The sequence below is a fragment of the Lissotriton helveticus genome, chromosome 11 (genome assembly GCF_964261635.1).
Source record: "Lissotriton helveticus chromosome 11, aLisHel1.1, whole genome shotgun sequence".
NCBI lineage: Eukaryota > Metazoa > Chordata > Amphibia > Caudata > Salamandridae > Lissotriton > Lissotriton helveticus.
The window spans coordinates 1,048,377,168-1,048,392,043 of NC_136072.1; the positions used below are offsets into that span (position 1 = coordinate 1,048,377,168).

General features: G+C 43.1%; 1 protein-coding gene across 1 annotated transcript in view; it reads right to left on the reverse strand.

The window, feature by feature from the left end:
- Nucleotides 1-313: 313 nt before the first annotated feature.
- The window catches only part of MORN3 (MORN repeat containing 3), a 146,474-nt gene continuing 131,911 nt past the window's right edge, over nt 314-14,876 (reverse strand). Inside the window, exon 5 of the mRNA XM_078666139.1 lies at nt 314-1,134. Within this exon, the coding sequence (XP_078522265.1) occupies nt 1,039-1,134 (96 nt within the window). The 3' untranslated portion in view covers nt 314-1,038. The remainder of the gene's footprint in view (nt 1,135-14,876) is intronic.

Consider the following 14,876-nt stretch of genomic DNA (forward strand, 5'->3'; position numbering starts at 1 on the left):
TCGTACTTAGGTGGTTGTGTCATGTTGCAGAGTAGGACCATGAGCATTAAATGTAATGCAGTCCCAGGAGAGCAATCCTACGTCACGGGGATGAGAAAAGGATGCTGGGCTTGTGCTGGAGGATGGAAGTGATACTCTGTACATAGTAACAGGATAAACACAATCACCAGGAGGGGAGAAAACTAAACGGAACATGTAGAAGGCGATCAGGTCATTCAAGTTCAAACGCGGACATCCATGTAAGCGGCTCTAGGTATTCTCAAGAGTCCATAATAACTTCAATATAACAAAATGAAGAGGCTTTGTTTCTGTGTAAAGAAGTGAACTTGTCTTCATTTCAACTTCTTCAGATACCCATTTTACCTTCTGGTTTGTAGCTGAGCTATTTCCCTTTTTTGGGTATTTCAGAGGACTGCCTCCAAGTTGTAATGTCAAAGTTAGTATTTTCTGTGCTCCTCCTTTCAGGAGAACTGATGCAAATCCCGGGTACAAGCAACTGTTGCAGAATCCTCCAATGATGGCCCACATTTTTATAAAGTTAACTTTCAAACCAGGGACTACACAATGAAATAATTAATCTGAAGGCTTTCGTTTGTTGATGTCTTCTGAGAACCACACCAGAATGAAAAGAAAATGAGTAAGACACAAACACATTCTGGCTTGAAGTTCCATGTAACAGATGAGATACAAGTTGTTAGTCCATTGCATTTAATTATCATCACCATCTGTAAACCCAGGAAATAAACTGTCTCCACAAAGGACCATTTAACAGCTAAGCTGGGTGATAACAGTTGCAACTTTTTGTTGACATTTAAAAACTGATTTCTTTTTATTCCACTGGTCCGTCTTAAGGCTTGAATACTTACTCCATAATTAGTTGTGCAAACACTGAAGGTTCACAAAGGAATACTATTTGTCTTGGCAATGAGCTTCTCAATATCTATAACATAACAAAATTCTTCAAGTTTCATGATTCAGTTTAGTGCTCAGCTGGCACTCCCCATGACTTGGAGAGCTGGGCCAAGTCTGTCGTTTTCACTATGTGCTCTCCACCTTAAAAGGTGCTGGATCATGTTTGTTCAAAAGGTCTGTCTGCGCCGTAGACAAAATTCCTTCTGGATTTGCCACTTTAACCTGTAATAAAGAGAAAAGTTATTAATACTTCTGTTTTAAAGAATGTTACACAATTTTGTACTGTTGTACATTCATATCCTAATAGGAACAATACAGTAAATTAATGTAATAGATAATCAACCTTCTTGTGGCTTTTAGTCAATATTCGAGATATTGAATCAAACTCACAAAAGACCGAATATATATTAAATTAATTTACTCTATTGTTTTCTGATTATTAAATCATCCTTCGTTATCTATGATAAAATCATTATTGTTCATATTAGATGTACTCTCGTGTCTTAAGAGTGGGTGATTTTTATTGAATGAATGATCATACGAAAGTCATAGATTAGTACTGTAAATATCCAATCCCTATGCTGACCGCCTTGATTCAACAGTGTTTTTAATATTTTCTTCACATTGCATAATAAGGACTCTAAATTAAATAATAAAAAGTATTTTGTTTTATACACCCTCTGATTTTTTTTAGCCCTCATTTTCTGTTGAATGTGGTTTTTCATGAATTAGTGTTTGTAATTTTATATCATTTGAGTTGCCTCGTGTTTTTGTACATTAATATTTTCTTTCCATGCCTTAGGAACAGTAACTCACATTATTAGCAGGGGGTTCCCTTCTTCTTTACACTACTGCCAGGCTGTTTTAATGAAACCATCTGGAAATCTGTCAAACATCTGGCCACTCCCAGTATGTCTGGGAGTGGCCAGGTGTATGACAGATTTCCCATATGGGATAAGTGTACATACAAGAATCTCAAGGAAGTTAAAGTGAGTGGTTATCCTGAAATATGCGAAGAATCCAACTCTTGATGACCAACGTGGGGCACCCATTAACAAAACTGCTGTACCAGCTGAAAATGTTTGGCCACCCTCCTGCTTCCCTTGCAAAGGGCTTAAACAGAAAGAACCACACACTACTCCTTTGGCCGTACAGGTACCCGTAGGATGGGAGCCATTTTATAGCAATTTTATTTCTTTGTACAAAACCGACCTTACAGCACTTACTACTCTCTGAAGGGCAGGAGATTCTCTTATCAGGTCAGAAATGACATTTGACTCAACTTTATCGCTGATATGATGGAGGGTATATTGGAGTTTGCTAGTGACTTGGTCCAGAGCACTGAATGTAGCAAATAGTGCTTGCACCATGACAGACAGATGGCAACCCGGAGGGATATCTAGAGTTCTGGGTTAAAGAGTCTTAAACAATCGCTTTACTTCACATGCCCCTCAAATGCACAGCCCTTGCATGATTCACCAGGACATAGTATGTTTGGGTGCCCTTAAGTTGCTTGGAGTATTCATTCCGTGGACTGAATTCTTGTCCTTCGTTCTCACACTCAACATCATTATAGGGAAGAGTCAATTGAATTAATGTTATATACCTATACCATGTCTCGAAGGTGCTGACAATTACGGCACCAACTCACACCTGCTGTCAGTGGCTTCCAATTGTATTTACCTTTAGAAGTTCATTACAAGGTAATTGATTCTCCTCAGGGACAACCTTGCGCCATGGAAGTAGTCTGGACAGAAGTAGTCTGGACTCACAAATCTTGACGTGTTGAATTGCAAAACTTTTAATCTGTGCAGCAGATGGTGGCAGACTGGCTTAAGTAGCAATGAGTCCCGTTCTCTGTTACTAATAAAGCACATTCCCAACACCGTGAGACAAGCATCTACATGAGGTAGATAAATAAAGTCCAACCAAGGACAATAAGCGCTGAGGCTTAGGCCACTTGAATTTTTAAGTCAGAAATGCATGGGTGGAACCATGACATTTACCAGAGACTTGAACATTATTGTCTTTTTGGCAAACAACCAGGCAGGTAAGACAGAATGGGACAGATAAAAATGAAGTCAGTGAGTGACAGTGATGAGACGTTCAACAACATTCCTAATCGCTTGAAACCTTCTTAAACGTTTTTCCAGAAGACCTAGGTAACTTGAGTTACCATAGTCTAGTCTGGAGCATACTAGTGTGACCACCACAGGACTGCGATACGAGGTAACAAACGGCAGGATTTTTCAAGAAATTCAGTCTAAAAAAAAAAAACGGATACTTGTAACTTTGGAACCCTACGGCTGAAGGGAGAGGTCAGCATCTTTGTAGACAACCTGGTTGCGGACAGTTTTACCTGGCAATGAGGACAACCCATTGATCTGAGTCCAAGAGGACAGATTCCAGTTTAAAATAGTTCCTCGTAATGAGAAGCTCAGTTTTGGATGGATTAAGTTTCAGGAACTTTGTAGCCATCCGATATGGCACAACTTTTAAGTAAAATGGTAACACAATTATGAACTGTAGCAGATACAGAAGATGGGAGACGAGTGGTGGATAATTAGAATATCAAGTGTTGACTGCATGCACACAATGTCCTGTCTTTCTGAAATAAATTATATATCTATTTTGTTTTCCTAAATAAAGTTCATGATCCCAACTTACTGGTGCACCAAAAAGAGGTTAAAAAGCAAATTCCCAAAAAACGTTAAAAGCATGTTTCCCCAAATTCTTGCCAATATCTAGCTTTGACGTTCCATGAGACGCTGTTACACTTCAACAATGCTGAGAAAAGATGGATTTCCCACTAGCCATTGCCTCATAAGTATTATCCTGGCACCCGTGGTAGAATAAAAACAAAACCCTGTCCATGCTTTCTTCTTAATATATCTGCTCCAACGACATCAGTTAAATAGTCACATCTAAAAGTCTTCAAATAATTTCAGCAGTTGTGTTAAATATTTTATAACAATAGACAAATATAACCGGATCTCGGGCAAAAATACAAAGGTTGCAGGGATCATTAAGCTAAAGTCAAGTGACTGGGTCCTGCTACAGTTCTGTGAATCATAATGGGTGTAAAGTTAACTTAATTCATTTTTAAATACTGTTTTTTTGTAAACTGGATGGTAATAATATGGCATCGGGGGTTGCTTTTGTTCCTTTTCACAGGGGATGTGGCCTAGAATTTGATCTGGCCTGTTCCCTTAGGGGTGAGGCCAATGTAGCCTCCCACGTGGATTATCCCCATCTGTAATTCCACAAAGGAGCTAAAATTGGCGAGATACTGCCCAGAGCAGGTACCAGTGGTTACATTTGATTCAAGCCTTATCATCCCTTTTTTGCTGTCTGCATATAACTGCAATATTTCACTCTTTACGTAAATTTCTTGTTTTTTCACTCTTCAATTTTGAGAGTATTTGACCTAATCTCATATTATTAATTTTTTTTAAATGTGGGATGTAAAAATCGCCATGCTCTGTTTTGTATTTATCTATTCACAACCACATATAATCCAAAATCCTAACCAATATTTACAAATAGTATTTGTTTCTGCAATGCAGGTACACAAAAACGTAGTTTTTTTGTTATTGAGGGACAACCACCTGTTCAATTTCAATTAACAAAAGTCACTCCATGTAGTGTCCCAACACGTTCCTTGCTATTGTTACAATCCTTAAATTAAGAGTTGACGTCATGGCTGAAGATAGGTAAGAGTGTTTGTCCCTTTAAATGTAAAATTTCATAGGGTTTTAAACCCTCAAATCTTTATGCTATGAATATACCCACCTCATCAGAATATATTACAAATCTGAGCAGATGATCAGTCCGCCAAAGACGCAGGCTACTCTGTGGGTGATTCAAGTGAGGGCTGTTACAGCTGTCAGGAGGAAGATTGGACCCAGAGTGATGAGGATTACTTTAACTAATTTGTGTTAAAAAAGAAAATCAAGCTTCCCCTCCGCAGACCTTACATCATGAGAAGGTCAACTGAATCCATCAGACACAGCGATGTCCTGCCACTTCTTGTCTTGTAGTGCAGTACAAAGTTATGAGGGCCTGCTCAAGTCATTGCATCGCAGATGTCGTCTATCGAACTTATAAGCTCCCAGCAGTTTACCTCATCCTGTTCCCGCAGCAGTTAGCCGCCTGCTGATACCCCTTGTTAAATATCCATAGTGCCTACTGCTTTTTCCCTCTTAGATACGTCAGTGGTTTGAAACCCTTGCTCTTGAAGAAGCAGCTTGGTGCTCCGGTTCCTAGGCGCTGCCCGCTATTCCCTGCACTATACACTTCCACAGTCTGCCCCTTAAACATTCCACCTGCTTAAGGATGCTCACCTTTGCCCTGCATGCATACATTTGGTCTTCGCCATCAGAGGAGAGACTACTTGCGAATAGACCATTCTTGCTTCCAGTTCCAGACTCCTGTCTAGCCTACCACTCCAAACCCCAGGGATTGGCTCTGGCTTGTAGGGTTTGACCTGTTTGCCAATGGCAACTGCATGTACTAAGTCCTCGACTGATTTATGTTTGTTTTTACTTGAATCTCTCAATGGTTCATTCATTAGAGGAGACATTCCGTAGCTCTTTCTTTCATGCTCTGCAAATTGAGCTTCCTGGTGGCCATTTTGTCTCCGAGTCAGTTATTGTTATATCTTCAGGCTCCCGGTATTAAAATGTTGGCGCACTGAATACCAAAGCTGATAGTCTTAAACTAACTCATGCATCCTAAATCCTCTTCCAGACACTCCAAGCCCGACTATTTAAAGCTTGCAGGGTCCTGCTTTCTCCCTATATGACAGTTTTTCTTCTCTTCTATTTTGTGTTTTTCCTTTTCTTGCTCTCTGTAGGCAACTGATGCTGAAAAATAAGTATCAGTCCTTACCAATATGTTCTGGTGGACCCCACCGGCTCAAATTAGGCACTAAGGGTATTCAAAATGCATCCATCGCAACCCTTGCCCCAACTTGGGTCCAGTTAGTAGCTAGTCTGAATATTCGACTTTCAAAAGTCTGGGCTGATCACATTCCAGAGTGAAGGTCCTTGAACACCCTTTGATCCCCCTCCATGTTCCATCCTCAAGAACGCTTGTGTGGTGATCGAATGAGGTGACGTGGAGAAAAGTACCCTGAATGTGCTCTGGATGGGTTGTAGTGAGGTGCCAGGTCTCGCAGATAAACCACACCTCTTCCTCCATGTAACCGTAGCATCTTCCTCCAGAATTCTTCTCCCCTGGCTCCAGTTCCTACCTGTCTCCAGGATTTTTTCCTCTGATTTCATCAGTTAGTCATGGACAGGCCCACTGGAATTATGCGGCAGGGGAGGGCCAAATTATATGGAAGAGTTGAGTAAATTATGCTGCAAGAAAGGCAAATTATGAGGCATAATGAGACATTTTGTAGTAGTATTGCTTCATTATTTTGCCTTTTTTACACTTGTTAACACTGTATGGGCATTGGTTGCACCTAATTGGTACCATTATAACACCCAAATATAGCAATGCGCATCAGAAGGGTAACCAGTCAAGACTTGCAGAGAGCCTTCCACTGTACTGTAACACATGTTGCTGCTTTTTTAGTAACTTTTGAACCACTTGAGCTAGAAACTAATTTTTCTGTTAAAATCTGCTGATTATGTGACAGATGGTGGAGTTTGGCAAATCTATCATTATGTGGAAAACGCTGCAGCTGCACACAGTGCTTTAAATGGGCCGGTACTGAGTACCGGCACTTCTTTTTTTTTCCCTCCAAGAGTACCGGCGCTTTTTCCCTACAAAAGGAGAGTACCGGTACTCATTCACGCAGGTCGGTGTTTTAGGTCTAGTGAGCATGCCTCACCTTTTCTCACACGATGGCCATTTCACACCGGTTTCACACCCTGCATTACAAAGCACATTAAAGTAAGATCTCCCCCTCTCCTGAGAGCTGGAAAGCCCATCGGATGGCCCGATTGTGCTGCACAGATCTGCCCATTGTCAGGCTGGCTCGGCTGCGCCCTGTGTGCCGGGCTGTGTTCTGCTACTCGGCAGGTGGCGGCCCTGCAGCTTTGGAAGTGATTTTGAAAAGGTCCCAGCTGGGGCGGCAGGGGGCAGCCACGGGGGGGGGCACACATCCCAACCTGCTTCTTCTAAAAGTTATTTGAGGATGGCCGTGTGTCGGCCTGTGGGGTATTGTGTGGGAGCATTGGGAGGAGTGAATGGCTGCTCTCAGACCCACCCCCGGAAAGGGGGCAGAGGGCGTAAATCTTTGTTTTTGACTTGACACTGCACATGCTGATAATGGCGCTCTCACCTGCCCACTCTTGCCTCGGCTGGAGGATGATGGTCGGGTGGGTCTAAACATCCTGCTCTCGGATTTAACTCAAGACATCACGTCTGGGGTGTGATCTTAAAGGGTCATCTCCTAGTGCCTGCAGCTCTTGACAGATTCAGTAATGCTGATAGGGAGGGGAAAGGGCACCTCTTCTACCAGAAAATTGTTTATTTCAGATTAGAGCGGACTGATTACACTGTTCAATTTAATAGTTAGGTGATAAAATGTTCTATTTATTTATTTATTCGTCCAATCGCTGCTGGTGTGAGAGGACTAGACACAAACAAATGCAAAACGTAAACTTAGAGCAAGTAAGAATGTGGCAAAAGACACACAGAACACAAGCACTAAATCGTGCTTGTGTAATGCAGGGGAAACTGCAGCGATTAACACCGGAGCCCTGCATTACATCTCTCCAAGGGGCCCATCAAATCCTGCGTTCCAGCAGAGGCAGGAACAAAACAAAGGAATCTAATCCATTCCTTCCCTGCTGTTTCTGCCTCTGCTGCTGTGTTTCGCTCCGGTCCTCGCTGCTGGCCCGGCTCCTCTCTCCAAGGAGGGATCTTCAAGTGAGTTTGTTTGGGGTGACCCCCAACCCAATTATACTTTGTATTTGGCATTTATTTATGCCAGTTCGTTGGTACAATTAAAATGTATGGGCAGCAGCAACTGGTATCTGGGCAGCAGGCAGCAGCAACTGGTATCTGGGCTAGCAGGCAGCAGCAACTGGTATCTGGGCTAGCAGGCAGCAGCAACTGGTATCTGGGCTAGCAGGCAGCAGCAACTGGTATCTGGGCTAGCAGGCAGCAGCAACTGGTATCTGGCTAGCAGGCAGCAGCAACTGGTATCTGGGCTAGCAGGCAGCAGCAACTGGTATCTGGGCTAGCAGGCAGCAGCAACTGGTATCTGGGCAGCAGGCAGCAGCAACTGGTATCTGGGCTAGCAGGCAGCAGCAACTGGTATCTGGGCTAGCAGGCAGCAGCAACTGGTATCTGGGCTAGCAGGCAGCAGCAACTGGTATCTGGGCTAGCAGGCCTTTAGAAAATCATAGACATAGAGTTTTCCTTTTTTATGGCCCCTGGAGTGCTATACACTGTTTTGGTCTTCAGTATATTGTCGTTTTTATGACTGTTGTCCTATATACAACTCTCCAATTTACACCAGAAGCGGTGTTTAGATTTGTACCTAACAAGTGGTTTAGTGAATATCATGGGTTCTCACCAACATTTTTGTTTGCCTAGGATCACACAATTTGTTAAAGTGGGGAAGCCAGGATTAATCCCAGGTTTTCTGGTGTCACATTGTGCAGTTGACGAGAAATCAGAAAATCTGGGCTTAATCCTGGCTTTCCCACTTTAACAAATTGTGTGATCCTATGCAATTGTTTATACTTTCCCTTCTTTTACTTCATTATCACATATAGGAGAACCTCGCAATATTACTTCAGGATATGCGCTTTACAAAATCCTCCCCTGTGTTTGATTGATAAATTATAGTGATCATGTATAATAGGAACCCAGGCTGCTCAAGAGGATAAACATAAGATCAATATTGGCATTGTTGTCCGGGTGGAGGGAAGAATTAATGTTTTTAAATTCACGTTTGAAAACTATGACTTTAAACAAAAAAATGCTTATCGATGCACTGGTATAATCTGATGTAATAAGGATAATCAGTTCTGCATCTTGATAAAATAACATTTTTTTAATTGGGGAGAGACTTTATATATTTTTTACACTCTTGCTGCAAGATGTGTTCAAAAACGAGTGTTGGTAAAGTTAAGATGTGCAAGACACCCTAGTTACTTTTTCTTTAACTTCACTTAACCTTTAAATAAATGCTTGCATGATTATTTAACATATTTTTGATGTCAGTTCTTAGTCCAGTAGGGTGCAGCCTAGTGCAGCTGTTGATCTGGGGCCGCACGTCAATGTCAGTGCAGTATACCATTCTGTTAGCCCATAACCAGAAAGATAAAGCATACTAAAGATGGTGATACTGGTGGCCCTAAACATGGAATGTTTAGCCTACAGCAAACTCTTTTGTGGGGCAGTCATGTGCCGTAGGCTCTTGCCTCTCCTCACACTGTTTGAGCTGTGCAGGTAGCTGACTCTTTTCACAATGGGGTTTCTCGTGTCGGGACTCAGGAAAGACACTGATGCAGGCAGAGATAGTCAGGGTCAAACCAGTTAGGTTAAATGTGCTTCATAGCTACACTGATTCTCCTCTACTACCCGCCCCCACCACCCGAATGGGCAACTGTGGCTAATAGAGCAGCACTGTTAGAAGCAAGTCAGAGCAATGAAAGCAGGACTGTCCCAGGTTTAGCTGGTACTTGGTAGATGTTCAAGAAGTATGGTGGGGGTTGGTGTTGTGGTTACTCAGTGGCCTAATGCATCCACTTAAAAAATGTGTGTTTGACCTCTTGGTCTCAGCTTTAAATCATAGGAGGTTCACTCAGCTTTTCATCCTTCTGAGGTCGATAAAATGAGTAATATTGACTTGGTTAATATACATCTTTCAGAAAGCACCAAAATACCTCGAGGGATAACCCCTTTCTTTAACTCAGACCTCCTCCATTTGCTTTGCTACTACGTAAGGGTCCATTTACTATAGTGCAAGGAATGGGGTTTCTTGGCTTGGGATTGGCATCTTCAACCATTTCTCCACGCCCCACCCCACCCCGGTTTCATCTGTATGCCCTTTAAATGAATACCTTTGCCCACCGCCTCTCCTTTTAAGTTGGATACTCAATGGTGATTGTCGATGAATCTCTGCATAATAAATGTGATTCGTGTGCCATTTGTGCACCGGCAATTTCATATTCAACATTTGAAAGAAAATGTTAAAAGTAGCTTTATTACATGCAAGGGTATCAAAAATATACTACAAATTGAAGCAATTTGTCATTATTCACTCCCCCAAAAATTCTTGCGCCCTTTAAAGTGTCATTAGCCCCGCCCATTGTCCCGCCTCCTAGCCCCGCCTTCTTGCCACGCCCCCAGCTCAATTTGATGAGTACCTGCACTTCTTTTTTCCCATTTAAAGCAGTGGCTGCACAACAACAACATTTCAGTGGCCCTGGCCATGGATAATCTGTGTAGAGCGACCCGGACAATTATCATACAAAGGTGTCTGCATTCTTCATATGTACAGACGCCACCATTGATAATTTACCCTCTTATGGGGCACGTAATAGTAATTAATCACAATATCGTCCTAATCTGTGCACCCAGGAAAGCCTTGGGCGGCTCATCGGTGACAAAATATTGTTTTTTTCACTCGCAAAATGGAGTCGGAGCAACAATGATCAGAAGAACGAAGCAAGAACCAGCCAAAACCCGTCGAGCTTGCCCTAATGTAGCTTGAACCTGTTCCATCCATGGTCTGACCTCACCTCGGAATGCATTTTAACACTGTTAATACAGGCCCTGGGGCATGGTTAAATGAAACAGCGGGCGAACACAGCGAGTTTCTAGCGTGGAGCATTTCTTTGGACGGAAACACGCACGGCGACGCGTTTAAATTTAGGCAGGACGAGATTGCATCTCGGGTGACGACGCCAGTTTCAGAAGCCGGAAGCTTGCTGCTCCCTGCTCGGCCTCCGAGAGGGCCGCAGACTCGTGTGTGGTCGGCAGCAGCACAAGCGAGGCAGTAGACGGCCTGAAAAAGCAATGTCAGTGTTTTTGGGGCAGGAAAGTGGCGTGTTCCCCTAGGGACATGGCATCAGAACATGTCTAACCGGAGGCAGCCCCAGGTTTGCCGCCATCAAATGGTGCCAAATAAGCAATGCGTCCCATCATTTTTGATTAAAATCTTGCTTTTGAAATATTAGAATAGATGTTTATTAATATCTGGAGCGCAAATAAGTATTCATATTTTATTTAAAATGTGTTACATTGCCATTGTGACGTGCAATATTTAACTATTGTATGGGTTTAAATTGTTTTAGTATCTGCCATAAAACTTTGCGCTGCCATTGCCTGCAATTGTTTTTAAGTTCGATTTTTTTTCAACTCCCCTCCCCTTTTAGCGTAGCACCATTTGCAGCTAATTTTCCTATAATATATAATGGAATATTTGCTCTGCTTTTTTTTTTTTTTTTTTTACTCGTGGAGGGGCTCAGCATAAAAAAGTTGAAGTTCACTTGCCTATATGCAATTAATGTTGCCTTCCCTGGGCACGCACTGATGTGTCATATCACTTAAAGGTTGGTTTTACTGATGGGAAATCAATGTAAACCTCATTTCACAGTATCCTATGTGTGCATAAGAGGAAACTCAGCAAGGGAGCTAAAAGAAACTGACGATATCAGTTGAGACCTGGCAGAAGAAGGGGTGGAAGCAAAAAAAAACCCATATCAGGCGGGCAGTCACTCAGTTACTGGCTGAGTTCAAGCTTTACAGGTGAATCACTCTTTTCTCTCAGTCATGAATTATCAAGCAGTATTATGTCATAGGATCAGGGTGAAAGATCCCACGAGAAAGCAATATAGGAAAACTTAAATTCACTTGAAACAGTAAGATTTTATTTGCTGAAAATGGATAAAGCGTTTTGTTACCCCAAGGAGTGACCGGCAGCTCCGAGATGAGAGCATCTGACAAGCTGCCCTTTGTGTTATTATTCTTAAACCAATGGAAGTGTGAAAAAAAAGTTGAAGAAAACGAATGAAATAAGCGAAGATAGACACGGAAGATCTGGGTTTGTAGATTACTTTTATTATGGACTTTCTTCATACTGTATTGCAAATTGGACTTACGAAACCTGTAATATAGAATTCCATCATATCATATGGTGATCAAATTTCCCATAAGGTTATTAAATGACCAACACCAAGGGGTATTGTATTGTAATTGTATTTATATAGCGCTTACTACCCCTGGCAGGGCGTCAAAGCACTTTTTGGTGAGTAGCACGCTATTCCGGTACCCAAACAGGATTAGAGGTGAATTAGTACAGGGAAATATGAAGTTAATTTGAGCGGTGGACATGTGAGTTTGTTATTTGGATTGAAAAGAACAGTGGAGGAATAGAAGAGGGAAGGGTTTGCATTTATATTGATGTTGTTGGGATCGCGACTGCTCTTTTACTTACATAAGGGAGGATCACAAGACAAAGAACCAAGTGTTTAACTGCTTTCTGAAAGTAAGATGATCAGAGACCACATGAAGAGACCGGGGCACAGACTTCTTAGTTTTTGCAAGGCTCTTACCTTTTAGGATATGAAGATCACCATGGAATGGAATATTCAGAACAGCTGTTGCTGGCAGTGGTGTCTTATGCTTTTATGCCTTCTCTTGACCAAAAGAGCCATCACAAGCCGTCTCTTTGTCAGTGTGGGCTTTAGTAGTGTCTTCTGCAACCTAAGCCCTTACAGGACCTGCCGTTTACAGCCTTCTCCTGCACCAGCGGCATCTCTAGTGGCTTTCCATTACTACTTTCTAATGGGTGTCTCAGAGCTTAATAGCCACCACAGGAAGCACCCTAGCTTCAACAGATTCTACCGCATCTACATGCTTATGCTCAACTTCTGATTGGGCCTCGCATTCCAACACAAGCAACTGACCAGCGTGGGTTGGGCAGTGTGCCGGGCACTTTGCTGTGTTAGAGCCAGAAGCAGACCACATCTCTTTTTTTAATTAAATGGCAATACTGGGCTATACTAAGTGGTGAAGCAAGATGAGTGTATTGGTATTTAAGGGTTGAATCCAGCACTTACAGGATAGGCCTGAACTCAGGACCCAGGCTCTAAGACAGGGGTCTTCAATCTGTGGGGCGCGACCCCCAAGGGGGGCGTGGAGTCATGGAAAGGGGGTCGCGCATTCCCGTCGCACTTCCACCTGAATCTGGAATCCAAAACGTTTACTCTTCGTTTTGGATTCCGAACAGTGCATCTCAAGGAGCTCTCTGATTGGAGGACATTGTAAAAGAATACAATTGACGACTGTCCTCCATTCAGTGAAACTGCAGGATGCACACCAGGAAATGCCGGGAACTGGGGCCATACATATGAACTTGTGGGGTGTGGAAGGCTCTGTAGCAGTGGTTCACAAAGGTGCAAGCTGAAGGGTGGTGATCGGCCTTAATGTATACTCTGATTCTGCCTGGATGCCTCCGATCCGTGACCGCACGGCAGTACTTAAGCCCCCTCTTGTTTGGGACCAGCCCCAGAGCATTTTGCTGCCCATGTCCATTCTTCATTTTTTGCATGGATGAGTTGTGCCTCGTTTAGATGCTGAACAGCGTTTGGGCACCTCCGAAAAGCACTACTACCGCTGAATGTGTGGGCAACTCAAAGAGGCATGAGTGTTTTGTGGCTACACACACGTACTTGTCATCACATAAACTGATGTACTTTCCCCTGCAGGATACACAACTCTGCCTTGATGACATGCTCACACGGTAAAAGCCAGCACATGCATTAATAAAAACTCTTTTCTTAGGCTGAGCCGCCACCATGAGGTGAGAAGCCAAACTCCCGGGTTGCCGACAGGAGGCTCAGATAGTAATTAGGGACAAGAGATCGTAGGTTAAATGGAAGTGAGAAGTGTTAGTGCCCAAGAGCCATGAACAGAGAAAGTGGGGTACTGAGTTCTGCCAGAGAGAGATAGAAGGGGTGGCATGGAAAAAAATGTAAATTGATACTTGTATAGCGCACTACTCACCCGCAAGGGTCTCAAGGCGCTTGTACGAAGACCGCTGTGGAACCCATCCTGGCTTTCCCTGTGAGGTGTCCACTCCTGGGCACCCCCAAGGTGGAGGCCAGGCATCCTTAGCGTTGTGGGGGCTGTTGTGGAGATTAAGCAAGCTATTGCCCAGAGTTGCAGAGTGGGACTCCATGATTGGAATAGGCACTGAGGCGAGAATTATCAGGTCCGTGGAATTTTTGAGCCCAAGACCCACCGAGGCGGGGAATTGAACCCTGGTCCCAGGCTAGACCTCTGCATCAGGGTCTGCCGCTCTAACCATTGAGCCACACATCTCCACCCAGGAGGGTGCTGGAATTGGTAACACAACCTAACGTGGGCTTGGGTCTGCCGCTCTAACCATTGAGCCACACTTCTCCACCCAGGAGGGTGCTGGAATTGGTAACACAACCTAACGTGGGCTTGAGTCTTGCGCTTTTTCCTAAAACAATAATTAAAATATAATTGGGTTTCTTGGAATGGGTGAATTGTCTGATGTGTTTGTATATCCTTAACTGTCATCATTTATCGTTGTTGCGTTATTGTATGTAAACGCCTTTAACAAATGTCCGACTCATGCAATAAGTATAATAAAGTTTGCACATACGTCTTCACAATGATGTTTTTTGGTGTCTGACGTCCTGTTGCTTTCGACTGCAACATGAAATAAAGTACCCTTGTGGAAGTAGGCTTGAGGCAAATTACTTATAGGAGTAACCTTTAATAAAAGGATGTTTATTAAAATTAAAATGTTTGCAGGTGGCTTACTGACACTGGCTTGATGATTTATGTGCCATAAATATGGAGTGTTGTTATCAACTCACGTCATACCAGGTGGTGTGGCAACCTCGTGTGAGTGCTTGGGATCTAAAAGGTTGGCCAACGCCGTACTGCTAGATTTTTCAGCACCCCCGTGCACAACTTTCTATTAACACTGATGCCCTTTTCCGCCCATAAGACTG